General features: G+C 49.2%; 3 protein-coding genes across 3 annotated transcripts; 2 read left to right on the top strand and 1 right to left on the bottom strand.

Moving 5' to 3' along the window:
- Positions 1–445: 445 nt before the first annotated feature.
- On the top strand, positions 446–5,510 carry PLA2G1B (phospholipase A2 group IB). Its single transcript, XM_065417964.1, has 4 exons — positions 446–479; positions 889–1,048; positions 3,344–3,471; positions 5,392–5,510. Exons 1-4 carry the CDS (start codon positions 446–448, stop codon positions 5,508–5,510), a joined length of 441 nt encoding a protein of 146 aa, XP_065274036.1.
- A 355-nt stretch (positions 5,511–5,865) lies between these two features.
- LOC135890417 (uncharacterized) lies at positions 5,866–21,050 on the top strand. The gene is made up of 7 exons (XM_065417829.1): positions 5,866–5,943; positions 6,959–7,191; positions 8,608–8,731; positions 18,865–19,031; positions 19,528–19,601; positions 19,981–20,082; positions 20,823–21,050. Exons 2-7 carry the CDS (start codon positions 6,970–6,972, stop codon positions 20,989–20,991), a joined length of 858 nt encoding a protein of 285 aa, XP_065273901.1. The 5' UTR covers positions 5,866–5,943; positions 6,959–6,969; the 3' UTR covers positions 20,992–21,050.
- Positions 11,183–15,942, bottom strand: LOC135890523 (hydroxysteroid 11-beta-dehydrogenase 1-like protein B). Its single transcript, XM_065417943.1, has 6 exons — positions 15,825–15,942; positions 14,471–14,601; positions 13,923–14,034; positions 12,492–12,680; positions 11,682–11,825; positions 11,183–11,397 (listed from the first exon to the last, which is right to left on the bottom strand). Exons 1-6 carry the CDS (start codon positions 15,940–15,942, stop codon positions 11,183–11,185), a joined length of 909 nt encoding a protein of 302 aa, XP_065274015.1.
- Positions 21,051–21,147: the final 97 nt, after the last annotated feature.

Below are 21,147 nucleotides of genomic sequence, written 5' to 3'. Positions count from 1 at the left end.
GAGAAGTATTTGTGTAAGAAGAGTCGCCAGCACAACTGCCACCATTAGTGCTAGTCTCACCAGAGAGGCCCCACTGTCTGGGCTTGGAAACAGTTGTTCTTGGTTTGTGGTTGGGGAGCTTGCCCATGTTATACTGTATCTGTTTTATGGATGTAAAGAATTTATTTCCAGGACTTTAAATTTAGCTTGTTACACAAGTATTATCTTAATTTTAAAATAAAAGAAAAACCCTAAAGTATGCAGCTGGCCTGTTGGCTCCTGGAAAGGTAACTGCTGACCTTCAGCCAACCTTGCTATACTCTGTGATCCCACATCCACTGACAGAAGTCTGCATTCAACAATGTAAACACTGCCCTGTTATCACACCTGTGTCAAGGTAAGGCTGTAATATAAAGAGACTGACGCAGACCACAAAGACACATAGTTTTCATACCCTGCTGAAGAAATGAAATTCATCCTGCTCATTCTGCTGTTTTCAGGTATGGCTACATCATTTACTTACTCTCACACCCTAAGTCTGTCTATCTTGCACATGCATCACAGACTGGAGGTCTTGGTGGGTACGAACTCAACTTGCCACAGATATGGGAGCAGGCACAGGTAATCTATGGAAAGTGACAGTTGGACAATGAGATCATCCACCTTCAGAAGCTGCCTCTGCGGCACCCCGTTTTTGATAGGCAGGAGCATTATCGCTTTAACTTCAAAGACCCAAAGAAGAAAGCTATTTTTCCACCCTCCCCCATATCCCAGTCTTTAGGATCTGTGATTAACATCAGTTTGGTTGCAGCTACAAGGAAGCCAGATTGGGCACATCTGAGACATGAATATGTATTGTCTGCTAATGTCAGGTATAACTCCAACCTGAGCATTTGTGTTTCTTCTCAGTGGGTGCGGCCAATGCCACTACCATCTCCTGGGCTCTGTGGCAGTTCCGCGCGATGATCAAATGCACTATCCCAAGCAGCAACCCACTACAGGATTACAATAACTATGGCTGCTACTGTGGCCTCGGAGGCAGTGGAACACCAGTGGATACCCTTGACAGGTTGGTGAGACTTTGCCTTCTCAGAACCCTTCCCCCTCCTTGCAGCTGTATCTGCCGTTCTTGCTGACAGCCACTTCCCAGGTGCCCCTGCCTGTAGGTGTTTGGAGAACATTCCTGGCTAATATGACATTCAGAACTAAGAAATGGGGTTGTATTGTATTTCACTATGTGCATTCTCAGGGGTTACACATCATCCAAGCAGCTCCCCTTGCTTCACTCTTCTGCTGGTGGTTGCTATACTGAAGAGGTGAAGTGAATGTGTAGTAGCAACTCTTGTAGTGGTGCTAAGTAGCAGCCAAGAGAGAAACAAATCAGGGTAATCTGATTTAAGCATACATCACAGGGCTTTGTACCCAAGTGATGCCACTACAATGCTACTGATGTAAGTGCATGTGCAACAATAAGACGGAGAATTTGGCCCTTTATCTAGCAGATTACTTTCCCTTCAGAGATGCCCTATATTTGCTGTCTGATCATTGTGCCCTTTTGTTCAGAGCACTGTCTAGACAATCCACCCTGGTTAGATAACTTAAAACGAGCCAGCTGAGCTCAAGCCTGAGATGTGGAAAACGCTAATGTACTCAATGATTTTTTTGCCTCTGTCTTCACGAACAAGGTCAGCTCCCAGACTGCTGCACTGGGCAGCACAGTATGGGGAGAAGGTGACCAGCCCTCTGTGGAGAAAGAAGTGGTTCGGGACAATTTAGAAAAACTGGACGTGCACAAGTCCATGGGGCCGGATGCGCTGCATCCGAGGGTGCTAAAGGAGTTGGCGGATGAGATTGCAGAGCCATTGGCCATTATTTTTGAAAACTCAGGGCAATCGGGGGAGGTTCCGGATGACTGGAAAAAGGCTAATGTAGTGCCCATCTTTAAAAAAGGGAAGGAGGAGGATCCGGGGAACTACAGGCCAGTCAGCCTCACCTCAGTCCCTGGAAAAATCATGGAGCAGGTCCTCAAGGAATCAATTCTGAAGCACTTAGAGGAGAGGAAAGTGATCAGGAACAGTCAGCATGAATTCACCAAGGGCAAATCATGCCTGACTAACCTAATTGCCTTCTATGACGAGATAATTGGCTCTGTGGGTGAGGGGAAAGCAGTGGACGTGTTATTCCTTGACTTTAGCAAAGCTTTTGATACGGTCTCCCACAATATTCTTGCCGCCAAGTTAAAGAAGTATGGGCTGGATGAATGGACTGTAAGGTGGATAGAAAGCTGGAGATCGTCAGGCTCAACGGGTAGTGATCAATGGCTCCATGTCTAGTTGGCAGCCGGTTTCAAGCGGAGTGCCCCAAGGGTCGGTCCTGGGGCCGGTTTTGTTTAATATCTTTATTAATGATCTGGAGGATGGTGTGGACTGCACTCTCAGCAAGTTTGCAGATGACACTAAACTGGGAGGCGTGGTAGATACACTGGAGGGTAGGGATCGGATACAGAGGGACCTAGACAAATTAGAGGATTGGGCCAAAAGAAATATGACTAGGTTCAACAAGGACAAGTGCAGAGTCCTGCACTTAGGACGGAAGAATCCTATGCACTGCTACAGACTAGGGACCGAATGGCTAGGTAGCAGTTCTGCAGAAAAGGACCTAGGGGTCACAGTGGACGAGAAGCTGGATATGACTCAACAGTGTGCTCTTGTTGCCAAGAAGGCTAACGGCATTTTGGGCTGTATAAGTAGGGGCATTGCCAGCAGATCGAGGGACGTGATCGTTCCCCTTTATTCGACATTGGTGAGGCCTCATCTGGAGCACTATGTCCAGTTTTGGGCCCCACACTACAAGAAGGATGTGGAAAAATTGGGAAGAGTCCAGCGGAGGGCAACAAAAATGATTAGGAGTCTGGAGCACATGACTTATGAGGAGAGGCTGAGGGAACTGGGATTGTTTAGTCTCCAGAAGAGAAGAAGGAGGGGGGATTTGATAGCTGCTTTCAACTACCTGAAGGGGGGTTCCAAAGAGGATGGAGCTTGGCTGTTCTCAGTGGTGGCAGATGACAGAACAAGGAGCAATGGTCTCAAGTTGCAGTGGGGGAGGTCTAGGTTGGATATTAGGAAATACTATTTCACTAGGAGGGTGGTGAAGCACTGGAATGCGTTACCTAGGGAGGTGGTGGAATCTCCTTCCTTGGAGGTTTTTAAGGCCCGGCTTGACAAAGCCCTGGCTGGGATGATTTAGTTGGGAATTGGTCCTGCTTTGAGCAGGGGGTTGGACTAGATGACCTCCTGAGGTCCCTTCCAACCCTGATATTCTATGATTCTACATGGTTTTGAATGTATTCTCCATTATTTCACAGGTGCTGTCAGGTGCATGATAAGTGCTATTCTGAGGCCAAGAAGCTTCCAGCATGTAAAGGACTTCTGGACAACCCTTACACAGAGCTGTATACCTACAGCTGCTCGGGCACCACCATTACCTGTAGCAGTATGTCTAACTCTCTCTTATTTCACGTCAGCCACTGGTTTCTTTTTTATGGGGGTTTGATCTAAGCTGCATCTCCTTCAGCAGGAAGGGTCTTCCTAAAAGCAGGCTCCCCACCATGCCGTCACCCACTTCAGCAGAGATGGTGTTTGTTAGGAGTGGGTATACCTCCCCGTAGAGACTCTATAGCAGGGGTGGCCAACCTGAGCCTGAGAAGGAGCCAGAATTTACCAATGTACATTGCCAAAGAGTCACAGTAATACATCAGCAGCCCCCCATCAGCTCCCCCACCCCGCTCCCAATGCCTCCCGCCCACCAGCTGCCCTGCTGATCAGCGCCTCCCCCTCCCTCCCTGCACCTCCCGATCAGCTGTTTCTTGGCATGCAGGAGGATCTGGTGGGGAGCAGGGAAGGCACTGCAGGCTCAGGGGAGGGGGCGGGGCCTGTGGAAGAGCCAGGGGTTGAGCAGTGAGCACCTCCCAGCACATTGGAAAGTTGGCACCTGTAGCTCCAGCCCTGGAGTTGGTGCCTATACAAGGAGCCGCAAGTTGGCCACCCCTGCTCTATAACAATCACATTCTACACAGCATAGCCCATAGCTCTGGTTTGAAAGGCCTTAACTCCCTGAGACCACAGGTTCATATCTGGGGCACACACAGAAGGACAAAGCCTTTTGTCCTGCTAAACTGAGTTCCACACAGTGTCTGGTGCACAGAGCTCCCATCTCTTCTTGCTAGCTATTAAGTTTCATGTCAATTCTTATGAGAGGGGGTTTGCCCAAGTATCTTGCCCGTAGTTTCCTCTCCTCCCACGGTTGAGGGCTACTTGACTGTGGCTCTTTATTCCTGGGGTGGCTGCATTTCGGTAGTGGTGTGTTTGAAGTATTCTGTAAAGCACCTTGAGAGTGTTTCAAATTAAAGGGAGTAGGTATGAGAGTGAAGGGAAGAAGTATAACTATTTTAGTTTCTCTCTGCTGGCAAGTGAAGCTGATAATCACCTCCGCTGCAAATTCTCCTGCCTGCCACCCAGGAAGATTTAAAGCTTCCCATTACTGTAGTTTGAAACTGCCTCTTTTAACACAGCTATTGTTCAAACATTTGAAAACTGAATGTAATGTTTCCATGATAGCCACAGGGATTCCCTCAGAGGCTAGTGACACCTAAAAGGGGATAGGTACAATTGACACACAAAGAATAAAATATCAGATTCAAAACAGCAAGGGTTCTGTCTTCCCAAAAGTGCTGCCATTGCTTGGAATAGGAGAAGCTGTCACGGTACCAGGGACCATCTGAGTATTCACCTTCCTCTGCAGCATGGGCCATGCACTTGTTAAGACTATCTTACTAAATCATTTACCTGCCATTGCAAGGGCCTTGGTGCAGCAGGTCCCACCTGTTCTCTGCCCGGGGCACATCATACTTTAGTCTTGCAAGGGCTGCACTAGGTTGATCTAATTCGGGTGGTGGCTTGGCGGGGTGGCTGGGAGGGGGTTGGTGTCCTGTGATTGATGAAGGAGTTTGCAGTGCTGGTCCCAGGCCTGTGGACACGGGGGGCGGGATGAGGCAGCAACTTTTACTGGCCCAGCTCCTGCTAGGGCAAGAGCCAAGCTTTGGAGCGGTGCAGAGTCTCCCTGGGGGCGCTCGGTCCTCGCCCTCCAAGGGGACGTGCCCAGCGCCCGCGAGAGAGGCGCGCGGCCTAGGGCCCTGCCGAGCGCTCCGTAAAGCCGCAGCCCCCACAGCCCGGGGGTGCCCGACGTGCCCAGCTGCCCGCTCTGGCTCCCAGGCCCGTGCGGGGCGCCCCGCCTGGGCTCGCTGCACGGGGAAGGAGCCCGCCTAGGGAGCAGGCCCCGGGGCGGGCCAGGCCCGTGGCCGGGCGCTCGCCGGCCGCTTTGCCCTCGCTGACGCCGCCTCCCTTCCCCCCGCAGCCAAGAACGACGCGTGCGAGATGTTCATCTGCGAGTGCGACCGCAAGGCGGCCATCTGCTTCGCGGGGGCGCCCTACAACCCGGACTACAAGAACCTGGACTCCGCCCTGTGCGGCTGAGCGACCGAGGGACGCGGCCGGCCCCGACCCCGCGCAATAAAGCCTGACAGCCGCGCCGCTCCGTGCCTCCCGCCTCTTCCTTCCCGCGCCCGGCAGCCGGCACCAACCGCCCCGCGCCGCGCGGTTCTGCCCACGGCAGCGCGCCAGGCCGGACTGGGGGAGGGGCCCGCGCCTCAAGGGAGGAGACCCGCCCGCTGGCCCCACCTACCGGCCGGTTCGGGGCAGAGGGCGGGGCGACGCGCGCTAGCTTCCCCGGAGTGACGTATAACCCCGCCCCCCCCAACTGTCACACTAGCGCATTGTCACGTGTGCGGCCCACGCGCCTACCTCCCCGATTGGGTCGCTAGGGACACGTGTTCCGGGAGCCGCCGACCCTGCGAGAACAGCCGCTACACAGGGGACAGGGAGTTCGTGAGCCCCGCCCACTCCCTGGGTAGGGGACAAGGAGCCACGCCCACTTCCCCTCCCCCTCCCCCATAGGAGACCTAGACCCTTCTCTCACTCCCCCCTGCCAGGGACAGGGAGCCCCGCCCACTGATCCCATCGAAGACTGAGCCACGCCCACTGTCATTACCTGTTCCTCCCCGCACCCCCATAGGGTGGTTGGGGCTGCAGAAACTGATCCATTTCCTCTTCCCTTCAGTGGTATAAGGGGTGGGCAGGTTCACCTGCTCTGCCTTCCCCAGTGTAAGTAGAATGGTGGGGCCAGGTCTTTGCTTGCAGTGTAATGGGGCCGGGCTGTTCCCCTCTGTATTTTCCAAGTTGCTGGATGGCCCCTCCTTACCTGTTCGTGAATAGGGGATAGTGAGTGGGGTCATCATGGTCCAGTCCAGCCCCACCAGTGCCTGTGGGTCATGGTGCTGTTGCGCATGGCCTGTCACTCTGTGACACCCCCATGTCCCACGGGGGCACTGGCTGCATGGGGAGTTGGGGACAGAAGTGGAGGTTGTGGTACTGTTGTCACCCTCTGGGCAGGAGAGGCTGAGGGGACCTGCTCTGCTGCTGCCTCTGTCTCTGGGGAGAGGGGATTTGGCTCTTCAGTGGCACTGAGCCAGCTCCTCTCCCCAGCTGGAAGTCACGTTCCTCAAATAGGATGCAGGTCATGGTCCCAGCACTGCCCTTGGGGAAAATGCTTCTGTGTGCAGAGGAGCCTAAGAGAAGCCATGCCCAAGAGGATCACTTATCACCTTATTTTCCTGTGGGAGGATGTTCTGTCCTGAATCTTCCAGCAATTTCAGCAACTCTGTTATTCCCTACACAGATCCTTGCCAGGAGAGGTTGGCACTAGGGTAGCTATGAGCTCCTACTATAGCAGCAATCTACCCTCTGGTGTGTCAGTGTCAGGGCCTCAGAATAGGGAAGGAGGGAGGCCTCTACTTGCCAGTAGGAAGTAACTCTGCAGGCTCGCTTTCCCATTCAGGGTAGCTTTACTACCTGTTTTTCTTTAGCGAAGTGTAGGATGGAGACCTTGGATGAGTTTGACAACGAGTACCCCCTCAGTATGTCATTCTGCAAGCTGATTTCCCCTGAGGACTTTGAAGTACAGTCTTTATCCTACACTGAGCAGTGCCTGCAAGAACTGTATATAAACATGGAGCGGAGCCCAGGGATCTGTGAGAGGGTCATGCGAAAGCGGAAGCAGATGGACAAAGAGGCAGCTGGCCTGGCATCATTCTTAAAGGTACCTGCAGTGCCTTCCTGACTAACAGCTCCCCATCTGCCCAAATATCTGAGATTATTGGGGGGAGATATTATGAGCAATAACAGCGAGAGGGTGTCTCTCTCAGAGCCAGGAACTCTGACTACTCTAGTAATGAGACAAATCACCTTGTAGTTTTGCACCACCACTCCTTCCCTGTTTCACCTTAGGCTGCTGGTATCTGTGCCACAAGAGGAGGAAAAAGTCTGTTTTCCAAACAGTACATGAACTTTCCTGAAACCTGCAACCCTCTCAGGGTTCCCCCCTGTCTCCAGCATGGAAAAGCCTAGATGTAGCCTCATCACGTGACCTGGATCAATCTCTTCTGGGACTGGGGAATGAAGTGCTAGCTTGAGACCACCACTGTAGTCTCCACCTGTGTGTTGACTCTGATTCTCAGATCGCTATTTGCAGAGCGGTCCAAGCCTTAAGGGGAGTTAAAATGTTACTGAAATCACAGGCTGTGGTGATATATGTTCAGCCTGGTCAATATGAATCCAGTCATGTGATTTCCGCTAGTGGGAAATTATGGGAGCAAATTCCCCTCACCCCATGGAAAAATTACACTGTTTTTTAGGAGTTTTTTTATGTTTGTTTGCTGGGGGAGTGTGCAGGGAATAGAGGTTGGAATTGACAGAGGAAGTGATACTGAAGCTATTGTTGTACTTCCTCCTTTTCCCTGTAAGGGCTCCTTAGGTTGACTCTGATACACTCTCCAGCTCTCTATCTGCTTTGTGATATTAACTTTCCCCTGATTCCAACCCACATGAATTTAATGGAAGGCTGAAGGTATCTGACAATTCTGTATGTCACTGCTCTGTCAGTGTAAAGGAGCCTTAAAGTGAGTGTAAATGTCCCCCTGAGACTGCCCCTTGTGCAGGGAGCTGCCTGACCAGTGTAAAAGCTCTACCCCATTCCTTCTCCTAGTCCATAGCATAGGGGTGCGTTGAGGGGATGGCCAGATTGCACGGCATTACAGCTGTTCTCGGCTTAACAGGGTTCACAGGGAGCTATGGGAAGCAGAATGTTAGAGCAGCCCAGAGGCTGCTGCAACTTACACTGGGATCAGGCACAGCCCTACTCACCATCAGAATGGGGGGGGAGGGTTTAAAAAGCTATCTTAAAGCTACCTTTGTGATTTCAGATCACTAACGCTCCCATTGCACACAGAGCCTGGTTTTCAGTTACTCTGTTCCTGTACTTGGGGCAGGGATGGAAGCTGTGGGAGGGACAAACAGAACATCAAAGCCATAACAGCTGGTATGTGCGATACTGGAGAGATGGTGAGGTAATCTTGTGAACCAACAGTCCACTTTGGCTATTAGACAGCAGTACTCACTGCAGAGGCGAATAGCAGTGCCTTACTCTCCCTTTCCCCCCCCCCATGTTGTTTTCTAGGCCAAGTTTTTCTGGACACTTCAGGGAGAGATGAATTACTGTAACTATGTGGGGATTGCGGAGATGCAAGAGAAGGTGGTGCAGCTGAAACGAGACATGCAGAAAGTGAACAACTATGCTCGGGGTAATCCCTGTGCTTCAGTCTCCATTTAGGCCTGTGGCACAACTCTAGGTTGTGATGCAGAAGAGAAAATGCAGCAATGTTATAATAGTGCCTTTCCCTATTGGGAAGGGATAACTCAGGAGTCTAAGCACAAGCTTGAAATAACTAAGCTCCCTGAAACAGCAGGCTTGAATCCACCCTTCATGCTTCTGAGGCAGTTTCATTTAGCTAGCATCTCTCTAGTGATTTTTATCCATAGATCTGAATGCTTTACAAAGGGAGATAAGCAGTATTATCTCTGTTACCTATGAAGAAATAGCCACAGGGAGGTGAAGTGACTTTGTGACAGTTACACAGTGAGTTGGTGGCAAGGCTGTGAATTGTACCAAGGTCTTCTGTCTCCAAGTCTAGTGCCTGGACAACACAGCCTTCCCAGTTTGCCTCATTGTCCTGGGCCAACATTTCCCTTTCATTGTGCACCAGTTTTGTGCCTATTTGCCACTCTCCCACCCCTGAGATGGCTATGTTTTAGTGGTGTTTACGTATAAAAGTTTGTGAACCACTTTGGGATGTCTGGGATGAAAGATGTTATAGAAATATTAGATGTAGTCTATGATATAGCTCTGATGTGTCCTTCTCACTCTCCTGGTTATATTAGCAACTGGTATAGAGAGGGAGGGGTGTGTGTGTGTATCAACCTACAGCACTCAGCGTGCCGCACACTAACTGTGTAGACCCTCCTGATGCACACTAAAAGTTCCCTAGTGTGTATTGACATACTACAGTTTGAAACAGAGAGATTGGGGACTGTCCCTTATCATTCTGATCTAATTGGCGGACAGCAGCTCTGAGGTCTGCCCAGAAGCCTATACAACTGCATAGTTTTGAACTACTTAGAAGAGCAGGGAAAGGACAGCCCTTGACAGGGAAGTGCTCTCTCTGTATCCCCACTCTGGGGTCTAATTCCATGCATTATTAGGTAGTCTGTGGTAGCTGCACATGCACCTCAGGCCAGGCTGGGGGTTACCGTTGTCCGACTAGAGGAGGCTGTAAGCTACACGTGTCAAGGTGTCCAGATGCTAGATATGAGTGAAGGATGGAGCTGTGTCTCATGGGCCTGTCCAGCTCTGAGGTCTGTATTTTGGGGCTCATCAGGGAAAACTTAGCTCAACATAAGAACATAAAAACGGCCATACTGGGTCAGAGCAAAGGTCCATCTAGCCCAGTATTCTGTCTTCCGACAGTGGCCTATGCCAGGTGCATCAGAGGGAATGAACAGAACAGGTAATCATCAAGTGATCTATCTCCTGTCACCCATTCCCAGCTTCTGGCAAACAGAGGTTAGAGACACCATCCCTACCCATCCTGTTTAATAGCCATTGATGGACCTATACTCCATGAATTTATCTAGTTCTTTTTTTAACCCTGTTATAGTCTTGGCCTTCACAACATCCTCTGGCAAGAAGTTCCACAGGTTGATTGTGCGTTGTGTGAAAAAATACTTCTTTTTGTTTGTTTTAAACTTGCTGCCTCTTAATTTCATTTGGTGGCCCCTGGTTCTTGTGTTATGAGAAGGAGTAAACAACACTTCCTTATTTACTTTCTCCACATCGGTCATGATTTTATAGACCTCTATCATATCCCCCCTTAGTTGTCTCTTTTTCAAGCTGAAAAGTCCCAGTCTTATAAATGTCTCTTCTTACAGCAGCCGTTCCATACTCCTAATCATTTTTGTTGCCCTTTTCTGAACCTTTTCCAATTCGAATATACCTTTTTTGAGATGGGGCAACCACATCTGCACACAGTATTCAAGATGTGGGCGTACCATGGATTTATATAGCGGCAATATGATATTTTCTGTCTCATGATCTATCCCTTTCTTAATGATTCCCAACATTCGGTTCACTTTTTTCACTGCAGTTGCACATTGAGTGGATGTTTTCAGAGAACTATCCACAATGACTCCAAGATCTCTTTCTTGAGTGGTAATAGCTAATTTAGACCCCATCATTTTATATGTATAGTTGGGATTATGTTTTCCAATGTGCATTACTTTGCATTTATCAACATTGAATTTAATCTGCCATTTAATTGCCCAGTCACCCAGTTTTGAGAGATCCTTTTGTAGCTCTTCGCAGTCTGCCTGGGACTTAACTATCTTAAGTTCTTTTGTATCATCTGCAAATTTTGCCACCTCACTGTTTACCCCTTTTTCCAGATCATTTATGAATATGTTAAATAGGACTGGGCCCAGTACAGACCCCTGGGGGACACCACTATTTACCCCTCTACATTCTGAAAACTGACCATTTATTCCTACCCTTTGTTTCCTATCGTTTAACCCATCTCTCTATGCATTTTGGAAATATTATGTCCAGCACAAACATGAGTCCAGCATCTCAGTTGCCCCCTCTGCTTGAGCAGGGTTTTCCTTTTATTGTGCTTCCATGTGAAACTGAACTGCCCTGAGGCTTAGAGGATATTTTCCAGGACGAAGAATTTGTCCATCAGCCTTTCCATCAGGCCTGGCATCCATTCCTTTAGCAGCAGCAGAGGCTTTAGGCCCCAGTAAGGATATATGACCTCTCGATGTCGCAGCACACCAGCCCGCACCACTTCCCGGGCACACTCTTCTTTGGGATTTGCCTGCATGGTGATTTTATCACCGATGCTTTTCAAAGCATTGTCTGGGATAAAGAGAACAATTATCACACATGATATCTTCTTCCCTCTAATCTTCCAGATTAAACAGAGGGTGCATTGGGGAGAATGAACTCTCTGAACTACAGGAGCCAACTCCCAAACCTTTTCTATACTTCTTAAGATCATCATCATGTAATAAATCTCCTGACCTCCCCTTATTCCCCTGAGATTATCTCTCAACATCTGGATGATATTTATCCCCTTCTGCACTATGTGTTGCAGCCTAATGATTGGGTCTGCTCAGTAGAGAGTAGCTTTTTTGTTTTACCTGTGTCAATATATCCCAGCACAGCAACTGTGACTGAGAGACTGATCTCGCGAAGGCGCAGCTCCCTGCGTAGCGAGCTGTAGAATCCTTCCAGAGCAAACTTGGCTGCATTGTATGAGAGGGAGAATGGGGCTCCTATGCGACCTGAAGAGAATCAAAGCAATAGGAATAGCTGAGAAGTTCCGCCAAGGAAACGTTTCGCTGAGGGAAATGGTTTTAGGCAAGTGGAGCTATCAGAGGACAAGCTGGAGTCTCTCACATAGATCCAAGTCTAAATACTGTTCAGATCATTTTTCTGTTGCATAACTGCCAACCTCAGTAACCAGACATGTCTTCTATTAGATGGGGAAGCCCTACCAGCTCTTGCTGGGATCCCATCGAATCTCACAAGCTAAACAGGGTCAGGGCATGTCAGTACTTGGGAGGAGACCTCCAGGGGCACTTGTAGTGTTGATGGTTTCGTAGGTGGCCCTCTTTACTCTGCTTTGAGTTACTACTCAGACTAAACCACCAGGTAGCTGCATTTCAGTGATGGGTGAGTGATCCCAGTGAACAGTTTGTACAGAGCATTTTGAAAGACAGATTTGGAGGAGAGTTGTAATTACTCATCCTCTGCCACCAAAGAGTTAACAAAACTTCTCTGGAACTAAAAGCCTTTGTAACAGGCAAGAAGAGATTGACTGTGGTTGTAACTAATGGCTTTTCCTGTGGAGGAGGCGAGATGAGACAGTGATAGCTGTGAGATTGGTTTGACTGAGTAGGGCAGCTTGGATGCGTTCACTGGTAACTGAAAGGAGCAGCCTTCCTTACCACTCAGGGACGATATGACAATGATGCTGCCCCGAGACTCCTGCAGCATGGTCATTGCAGAAACTGTCAGCTGGATGTAGCTCAAGAAGTTGACAGTCATGGAGTTGGTCACTGCTGCCATGTCTCCTTGGAATGGGCCAAACTGGCCACTTCCCCCAACGTGGTTCAAAACCAGGTAGTCAAGACCCCCTGAAAGAGAAGGGGAAACACAGATTCAGATGAAGTATGTGCATCTGTTCTTGGATCAGGATGGATGCGGTACACTATCTGCCCTCCCTGCTCTAAGATAGCAGCCGTTCTGAATCAGAGTCCTACCAGAATCGGGATCCGCACTGGGATGCACTCACATTTCATCACAAATATTTCTTAGGTGGAGCTGGACTAGGGTGACCAGACAGCAAGTGTGAAAAATCGGGACAGTGGGTGGGGAGTAATAGGAGCCTATATAAGAAAAAGACCCCAAAAACGGGACTGTCCCTATAAAATCGGGACATCTGGTCACCCTAAGCTGGACTTACAGCCACTGAAGTCAATATTTAAACTCCCACAGACTTAAAAGGGAATAGAACTGGACTCTGGTATTGTCGGCCTTGGTCCCAAGCTAATTCCCACTCTCTGTTCCCCAGAGTCAGGATGCACATCAACTCTTCCCATATACCCTCCTGCTGATGCTCTTGATGGCTGATGGCTTTGAACTCAGGACCCTAGCCGAGAAACCACTCACAACTCCATCCTGCCCATATGCCAGTGGAGCCATCTCAGGCATATACAGTCAGGCTCTGCTTTTCCCTCCTCTGTGCAGACTGCTGGAGACCTACTCCACTCTCACTGCAGCCTTCCCTCCTCCCCGATAAATCCGACCCAGCACCCACTGTATGACTGACTTGCTGCAGCTACTCAGTGCACACTCGAGTGCTCCATTGTGAGAGATGGTGTTTATTCCATCTGACACTGAGCACAGGCAGCTTGGGATGAAGCAGTAGCTGTTGATTAAAGCAAGCACCCTTTTCCATGGAGGGCCCCAGCATCTGTGATGGAATAACGTTTATGGCTGTTCAACTTCCCAGTGAAGCTGTCCTGCTACCACTGAGGTTTAGTGCAGGGATTTCCCAGCTGGGGCATGGGGAAGTCCCCGTTTGGAAGCCCACCTAAGCCGGTCATTCTGGAATTCTCTGCATCTCTGCTGCCAGTTGAAGTAATTAGTTATTAAAAAGAGAGCGCCACTAAGCCTATAGAGAATCAGTGTTTGGGAATCTGTGTGGCTGGGCCAGTCCCTAGGATGGTTAGGCTTTTTCCTGTTAGCAGAAAAATGGAGCATCCTGTTTCCGGGAAAGGCAGCATGGGTGATTGGAGTAGGTGACCCAGGAGAGGTCTGTGTCCTTCCCTGTTCCAGGAGGACAAGGAAAAGGAGGGAAGAGATGCAAGTTTTACCCAGTTTGTTTCTGGCTTCTTCAATGACATTCTGGGCTGAAGTCAAGTTGTTCATGTCGGACACCACGTGCCTGGCAGAACTCGCCCCCAGTTCCAGACACTTCTGTGCCACCTGAAGAGAAAAGAGCAGCTATCAGCAAAGAACTTGACACTGCAGCAGGCTGTGCAGCCTTCCGCATCGCAGCTGTTTCATAGCACAGAGTAGAGCGTGCAGCCGTCTGCTTCAGTTCGCCCCAGGTTAATGGATGGGGCAGGAGCTCGGTCTAGCATGAAATAGAAGGGACTGAATGCAGCTGAAGAATCACATTGGGCAGGGGAGCAAGGAAGTGATCTTTTGCAGCAGCATGCTCAAGGCCACATCCTGGCCTCGGGTGTGAACACAACTTCTGTTGAGAGAAGGGGGTTGTAATGTGGGTGAGTGGCCAATGTGTCCTGGTGTTTGGCCACCCCTGCACCCTGCTGTGTGGGATTGGAGAGGGGGGTATAATAGAAGCCCAAATGTTCCATTTCTCCACCCTCCTTGGGTTTGCCTTCTTCTGGGGTCTTACCTCCTTGAGCTGCTTCTCCCTCCTGGCAGTGAGGAGCAGGTGTGCTCCCATTCGTGCAAACTCATAGGCTATTTGTTCCCCAATCCCAGTGCTCGAACCAGTGACCAGCACACGCTTCCCTCGCACCATTTCTGGAGGTTTAAAAGGCTGTTAGCAGGAATTTGCCCCACTGCTTCCCTAAGATCCTGGGCATCGGGGAGCCCCAGAACTCCAACACTGATTCTCTCAATCCCAACAATATGTGCCATCGAAGAGGGTCTATCTCTTCATCTGTAAAATGGCGGTAGTGATACCCCAGGAGTACTGAGAGTATTCGTTTGTAAAGTGCTGAGTACTGGCACTAAATTGTTTGTACAACTGGGGAGTCGTTACACCTTTGATCAGCCTGACCTGTTGGAGCAGAGACCACTTGTGATATGGGCTTATGTGTAATTGGACAAGTTAGGGAGGGAAAGGACCTATTAAGTCACCCCATCCCTCTCCCTGCCACTACAGGATATGGTACATTTACTAGGGTTTATCCAGGCTTGCTTTAAATGTCCCAAGCAATGGGGCTTCCACTATTTCCCTTGGAAGACTATTCCACAGGCTGGCTAATGCATCTCTCTGCAAATGTGGCCTTGCCTGCTATTACAGAAAGCATGTTCCCCAAATGCATCGCTCCTGTGATAGTTCCCAGTCCCCAGAAAGTTGGTTCTCTCAATGGCTCCTTTTAGAAAGAGGTATTTTCTCCCTTTCCTGATATTCAGGTTCCCCAGCCTCTGAAACAAGGTTATCCCAAGTCCTGGTCTGTCTTTGCTACTCAGAACAGGCATTCCTCCTTTGTTACCACCTGGAAGAAATCTGCTGCTGCAGCCACAACAAGCTTCCATTGTGATAACACCACGTCTGCAGTAAAGTATCTGGCTTCTCTTAGGGCATCGTTGGGGCTCATTTCCTGTCACCATTTTCCATTTTCTAAACTCATTGGAGTGGTTCCCCTTACAGTGGAGACTGAGCCACACGCTCCCTGCTTCATTACCCCCTTTTACACTGGCCCTTCTCTCTGTTCACCTCTTGTTTTTCAGCTCCAACTTTCTATATGCCTCTTAAATAGATCATTGTCATAGATCTAGCTTAGTTTTAGAAAGTATTTTCAATTGCTTTGGATGCTGACAGTAGTCACCAAATGGGGGTCATCTTTTCCCTTTACATTGAGCTGTGAGAGTGCCACAAAACGGGACTAACCTCCGTCCTGATTTCAGCTCATTTTTTGGCAATCAGCGAAGGATCTGATCTGTAACAGGGAGTCAGCCCTAGCCCTCTTCTGTGCCTGGGGTGTGAATTCCCTGGGGACCTGTCCTGCTTTGCTTACCTGCAGATAGGGTTTCCTGGCTGTAGAAATAATAAGCACATAGGCCAACAAGGAGCGAGAGGAGAAGTCTGATTGCAGCCATTGTATCAGCTCTGTGATAGACACTGGAGTGAATCATTAAACCCAGCAGGCTTTTTCATGTCCAAGTGATTAAACCAGTGAGGGTCACAATCTGATTTCAGCCTATGCCACTGTCTGATTTCTCTCACCAGCCTCACATTGGAGCATTGTGTCCCTTCCCTCCTGCCAGCAGGTTGTACTAGATTAGGTATGTGCTGAGGCAGCAATTTACTGTTTAACCCAGATGCCCTTTTGCTCAGTGCACCACATATGGTGCCATCTCTTCTGAGCTGCATCCAACTGTTCTGGCTTGAACTACGCGGAAGACGTTAATTGGCTGCTGTTTAGGGAGACAGTTACTCGCTTCTGTTGTGGGAGAGCAGACTCTGGAAGCTGCTACAGACCACTAGCAGCCATTTGAATGTCCTCTTACTGTCCCTTGTCAGTATGAGCATTTTGAGGGATGGGGGGTTAGGGTGAGACCCAAAGAACATTGGGGACAGCTTCTCCATCCTGACTGGCTGGTAGGGAGCATCACTAAACAGTACTATATACGTTCTTGTACCGTGCTCATCAGCATAGTATCTGAGTGCCCTCCAATAGTGCATTAAGCAACATGATTAACATCTGCCATATGTTGTTTGGTCTCTCATCCTCTCTCCACAGGGAGAAGTGTATGCATTGGTGTCTTGTTTTGGCAGGTTTTTTAATAACTATACATGTTGCTATACATTTGTTAGAGAAGGCAGGTGAAAGAAATGCACCTTGCAGTTGGAGTGGAAGGTGGTGTGACTTGTGATGGATCTTAGTTCCTGAGGGAGTTAATTTCATAGTCTTGGACCAGCTCCTGAGAAAGTTCTGTCTCCTGCACAGATAAGCTTTTACCCTTAGGGCAGAGAGATCCATTGAGCTAGAGAAACATGGAGAACATTGTCAGTGGAAAGCCATTGCCTCCCTCAGAGACCAGGGTGGGTCTGAATCTTCCCTCGTGTATGGCACTTTGCAGGATTTTTCTCTCACTGGCTCCCCACCATAATGGAGTGATAGAAGAGTCCGGAAATGCTCTCCTGCTTGGCAGTGATCACTGGCTATAAGAAAGGGAGGCTGGAGAGTTTGGCTCCCAGTTCAGACAGAATTCACTGTGAATGCTAGTTATGTAACAGAGCCTTGATGCTAAAGTGATGGGCACATCAGAACCGCCTGGACTGCAGTTGCAGCCTTTCTGTTGCGGGTCTGCTGTAAAGGAGAGATTAAGAACTATGGCAAATGCTGGTCTAGTCCATCCTGAGATTAAACTGGCTCAAGCACCCACAGCAGGGAGATGGTTCAGTTGTGTAAGCAAGGAAAGCTGGCTGAGTTGTGTGGATTGCTATGCTTGAGAGAGATGCAGAGAAGCAAGTCTGAAGCCTGTACACAGCATCCTGCGCTTGCCACCACAGAGGGATGCTCAAGCTTGTGGGACATAAATGCCAGCAGACAAGAATGGACCAATAGCCCATCTAGTCTGGTATCCTGTCTCTAACTATAGGAGGTGTAAAACCCTATTGGCCATAATGTACCTAACATCTGATACTGAATCATTGCAGGGGAGAATTCAGGTGCTCAGGTAATGCCTTGAAGCGTGAAAACTGTTGGCCCTTATAAATATTCCCCTCGCTGGTGCCTCTGCAGATGCCATTCCTACTCATAAAGTGTGACATTATTTTAAAATGCAGTGGGTCTAATTTTCAAAGCTATTAGCAAAAATGCATAGGTAGTTACTGAGGTTTCACTTGCGCTTTGGGTATCTGCACATGCCAAGTGCTAGCTATGAGTCTTACTAGCTATCACACGCACAAATAGTAAATATGTACATTTGCCTCTAGCTTTTTGAAAATCATGCTCTCTAGGCTATACTAAGCTATAATGATGCACTAATATATTGTGGCTGTGTTTCACTTTTCTATGTGTTGTTGTAGCCATGTTGGTCCCAGGAGAGACAAGGTGTGTGAGGTAATATATTTTATTGGATCAACTTATCTTGGTGAGAGGGAGACGCTTTTGAGTTTACACAGATCTCTTCTTCTTTGAATATCTTTGGACCAACACCGCTACAACAGCACTTCTCTATACCAATTATTATTTCCTATATTCAGACAAATTCAAGATACATAGGTTACAGAAAATGGGTGCATACGTGTGTGTGTGTGTGTGTGTATGTGCAGAGCTTGGGATATTTGCCAAAGAAAAAGGACCCAGCCACAGCTGAGCTGCAGGCAGGATGGGTGGATGAACAAGAGCAATGGGTCCCTTCTGGATTTTAATGACTAGGAGGAATGTCACTGCATTAGACTGAAACCCAACAAATCAAATCTGTTTTAACTATGGGCGTTCACTGGGCATGTCCAGCACACCAGGGTTTTGCTCCCTCTCAGAAGGAGAGTGTCTTAAGCAGGGAGCAATCAGGTGCTTTAAGGGAAATGTCCTCTCTGAATTTATTACTGGTGAAAGGTGCTAGATTGACAGGCCTGGAGGGCAAAGTCCTCTGTCCAGACATTCACTGTCTCACCAGCATTTCTCCTCTCTAGCCTGGAAGGACAAGTGCCCAGGGTGGGAGAGTTCAGTCTCCATGACCTCTCTGCTGAGACAGCCAATAGGTGGCCAGTTGTGCTGATGTGGACACTCACCCACTAGGAACTTGACTGAGCCCCTCCACATTTATTTCCTGTAGGCCACAAGCAGCCACCAAGGGCTGGTAACTTTCTGTCACAACTGACCTGAGCTGCATTAGGACACCCTGATCTAGGCTCCATTGACTGTTACCAAACCCTGAGCCATCCAGTTCCCCTCTGGGCTTGATTTTTAAATACATGGTATCACAAGAACTGAAGAACTACATTGCACCCTGCCTGCCTCTCTGGGCAGTGAAACACACCCGAAGGCCTTACAGTTGCTGGTTTGAAGTGCTTTGGGGGTGTGCTTTTGTCTTCTTTTCTCATAGCTGCAAAGGCTGTGAAAGTGCGACATCCAAGGCAAGTGACTGGGAAGAAGCAAGCTCTGGAGGGAGGATTCTGTCCCTCCTGGGCCAGGACTTCTGGCTCCACCGCTCCTCCCAAGTTCACCATGCCCAGGGTCTTCGGACCTTTTCCGGAACTGATGAGCAAACAGGTTTGTACTTGGATCTTCCACTAATATATTCCTAGGGACCCCAGTCCTGACATATTGTCAAGCCATGCAAGTCGTCCAGGCTGCCTGGGGTCTCTGTGCTACCCTCACTGTAGCAGAGTACACATGGCACCTGTCCCAGGCTGCAGGCCTCTCTAGTGTGGAGGTAACTCTGACTGTGGGCATTAATACAGGAGCAGGAAGCAAGGCTCTCCCAATAGGACGAAGCCCTCTCTCAGTAGCTACTCCAGCCCCAGGCTCTCCCCGCAGAGATTCTGTAGGAAAGGGGCAGGAGCACTGGCTGTGGGGGAGCTCACAGCTACTCCAAGTCTAGCCTCCTCAGCAGAGGCCCTGTAGAGAGTGGGGTAGGCATGCTACCAGCATCTCCATCCCAGCTTTAGCCTTTCCCAGCAGGAGCACTGACTGGTGGGTTAGCTAACTTGCTTGTGAAGAAATAGTGCTTGTGCCGTTGTCCAACGAGTATTTTTATTTCCAATAGATGGACAGAGCAACAGCTTCGAACACTGACCTGAAGCACCACTGGGCTGGGGTGTCGACAATGAACCAAAAGAGGTTTGAGGCATTGGGGAGGGTCAGTATTGGCTAGGAGAGGGTGAGAAAGCAAGGAGGAGAGGAAGCACGTCCCCACTTCCTTATAAGTGACGGGGTGAGGGGGAAAGTGAACATGTGATGGAGTTGGAGGGAAGCAGGCACTTGTCAGTTGTGGGCCGAACACACATTTGATGCCCTTCAGCCCCTGTAACGCTGCTCCTCCTGCAGCCTGGTCAGTGTGACGCAGAGATCTCTTCCCTCTTGTCTGTTCCTATAGGACTATTACATCTCCCCCCTCAGGTGCCCCTGTCCTCCGGGATCCAGGGTGAACAACAGGGCACTGCACAGTTTGGCTGCGTTGAGTGTTAGCTCTCTTCCTGAATGCCTTGTCTTCCAACAGCATGATCGATCTGCATCCTATGGTGCTGAACCCTGGTGGCTTCCATGCCTCCCTCCAGGCTGGTAACCACCTCAATAAGCTGAGGTACACCAGTCTCTCAAGGTAGGTCTCATTAGTTACCTGCTATCTCAGGCCAGATTCTGATCTCCTTGTTCTTTCTGAGTAGAACTGTACTGTACAAACAGTCCCAGTGAAGAAATGGCAGAAGGTGCTGCTTCATGTGAGAAAGGGATGAGAATATGGCCCTTGGGGAGGGGCCTTTTGGCTCACTGTGGGATCTCCTTTTTGGGGAAGGAAAGGGGAATTTGTTTATACATGAAGGGCTCTGATCCTGTTCTCACTGAAGTCAGTGATGGCCAAGCTTCCGCTTCAGCAGAAAGAAGGAATCCCATCATCTCAGCCTTATGCTGGTCAAAAACCTCCATAGGGAAGAAAAGGTTAAAGTCCATTGCATAAGAGTGCTAACAAATGAAGCAATGCAGTTTAGAGGATTGACTCTACAATGATCAGATCCTTGATTGGGAGTGGGAGAAGAGGCAGTGTAGTGGTAGTGAAGAGGCTGTAGTGCATTTGTATACCATAATACTCTGTGCCAGTAAGTTCTGACCACTGGGAATTCATTCCATACCATGCTGTTCCTGTGTATTTATATGTGCCTCATGTAAACCATTAGAGGAATGTGGCTTAGCCTAATTTATCAGTAATGCCTGAAGGGTGCTGTGACTCCTTTCACCGGTGCTCAGCTGCTTGTACTGAACAAATAGGGATCGGTGAAAGAGGTTAGCTACCCATCACATTACTTCTCCCTGGGGATCCTCACTGGAAATGTTTTCTTGTTCTAGGCCTCCTGGGAACAGTCCCAACCCTTCTCCACAAAAGGCAGGCCCTTCTGACATGAAATCCACACCTTCTGTTTTCGACACTCCCATGCTGTCCAGGTTTCAAAGTGGCTCAGAAGATGACATGGATAATGAGAAACCTGGCCCCAGTTCCCCTCCAAAGGGGGCATAATTGTCTCTTCCTGTATGGAAAGTTGCTACATGAATAAAAGTTCCATGCAAGCTCCTTGATTGTGGGTGAGAACTCTGCTGTGTAGGAGCAATGATGTTAGTACAAAGAGAATAGCTGATTGATTGCTTGGGAAGCTTTGGCAGGTGGGGCAATTCT

The sequence above is a fragment of the Emys orbicularis genome, chromosome 16 (genome assembly GCF_028017835.1).
Source record: "Emys orbicularis isolate rEmyOrb1 chromosome 16, rEmyOrb1.hap1, whole genome shotgun sequence".
Taxonomy (NCBI): Eukaryota; Metazoa; Chordata; order Testudines; family Emydidae; genus Emys; species Emys orbicularis.
The sequence above is the reverse complement of the archived record's forward strand: the minus strand, read 5'-3'. Positions and strand labels throughout refer to the sequence as shown.

Coding starts and splice junctions, on each gene's coding strand:
- LOC135890523 (XM_065417943.1), bottom strand. CDS start 15,942: ATGATTCACTCCAGTGTCTATCACAGAGCTGATACAATGGCTGCAATC. Junction 14,035..14,470: donor GGGAGAAGCAGCTCAAGGAG/GTAAGACCCCAG, acceptor TTTTCTCTTCAG/GTGGCACAGAAGTGTCTGGA. Junction 11,826..12,491: donor TGTCATATCGTCCCTGAGTG/GTAAGGAAGGCT, acceptor GATTCTCTTCAG/GTCGCATAGGAGCCCCATTC.
- PLA2G1B (XM_065417964.1), top strand. CDS start 446: ATGAAATTCATCCTGCTCATTCTGCTGTTTTCAG. Junction 1,049..3,343: donor CCAGTGGATACCCTTGACAG/GTTGGTGAGACT, acceptor ATTATTTCACAG/GTGCTGTCAGGTGCATGATA. Junction 3,472..5,391: donor CACCACCATTACCTGTAGCA/GTATGTCTAACT, acceptor TTCCCCCCGCAG/CCAAGAACGACGCGTGCGAG.
- LOC135890417 (XM_065417829.1), top strand. CDS start 6,970: ATGGAGACCTTGGATGAGTTTGACAACGAGTACCCCCTCAGTATGTCA. Junction 7,192..8,607: donor GCCTGGCATCATTCTTAAAG/GTACCTGCAGTG, acceptor GTTGTTTTCTAG/GCCAAGTTTTTCTGGACACT. Junction 8,732..18,864: donor AGTGAACAACTATGCTCGGG/GTAATCCCTGTG, acceptor CTTTTCTCATAG/CTGCAAAGGCTGTGAAAGTG.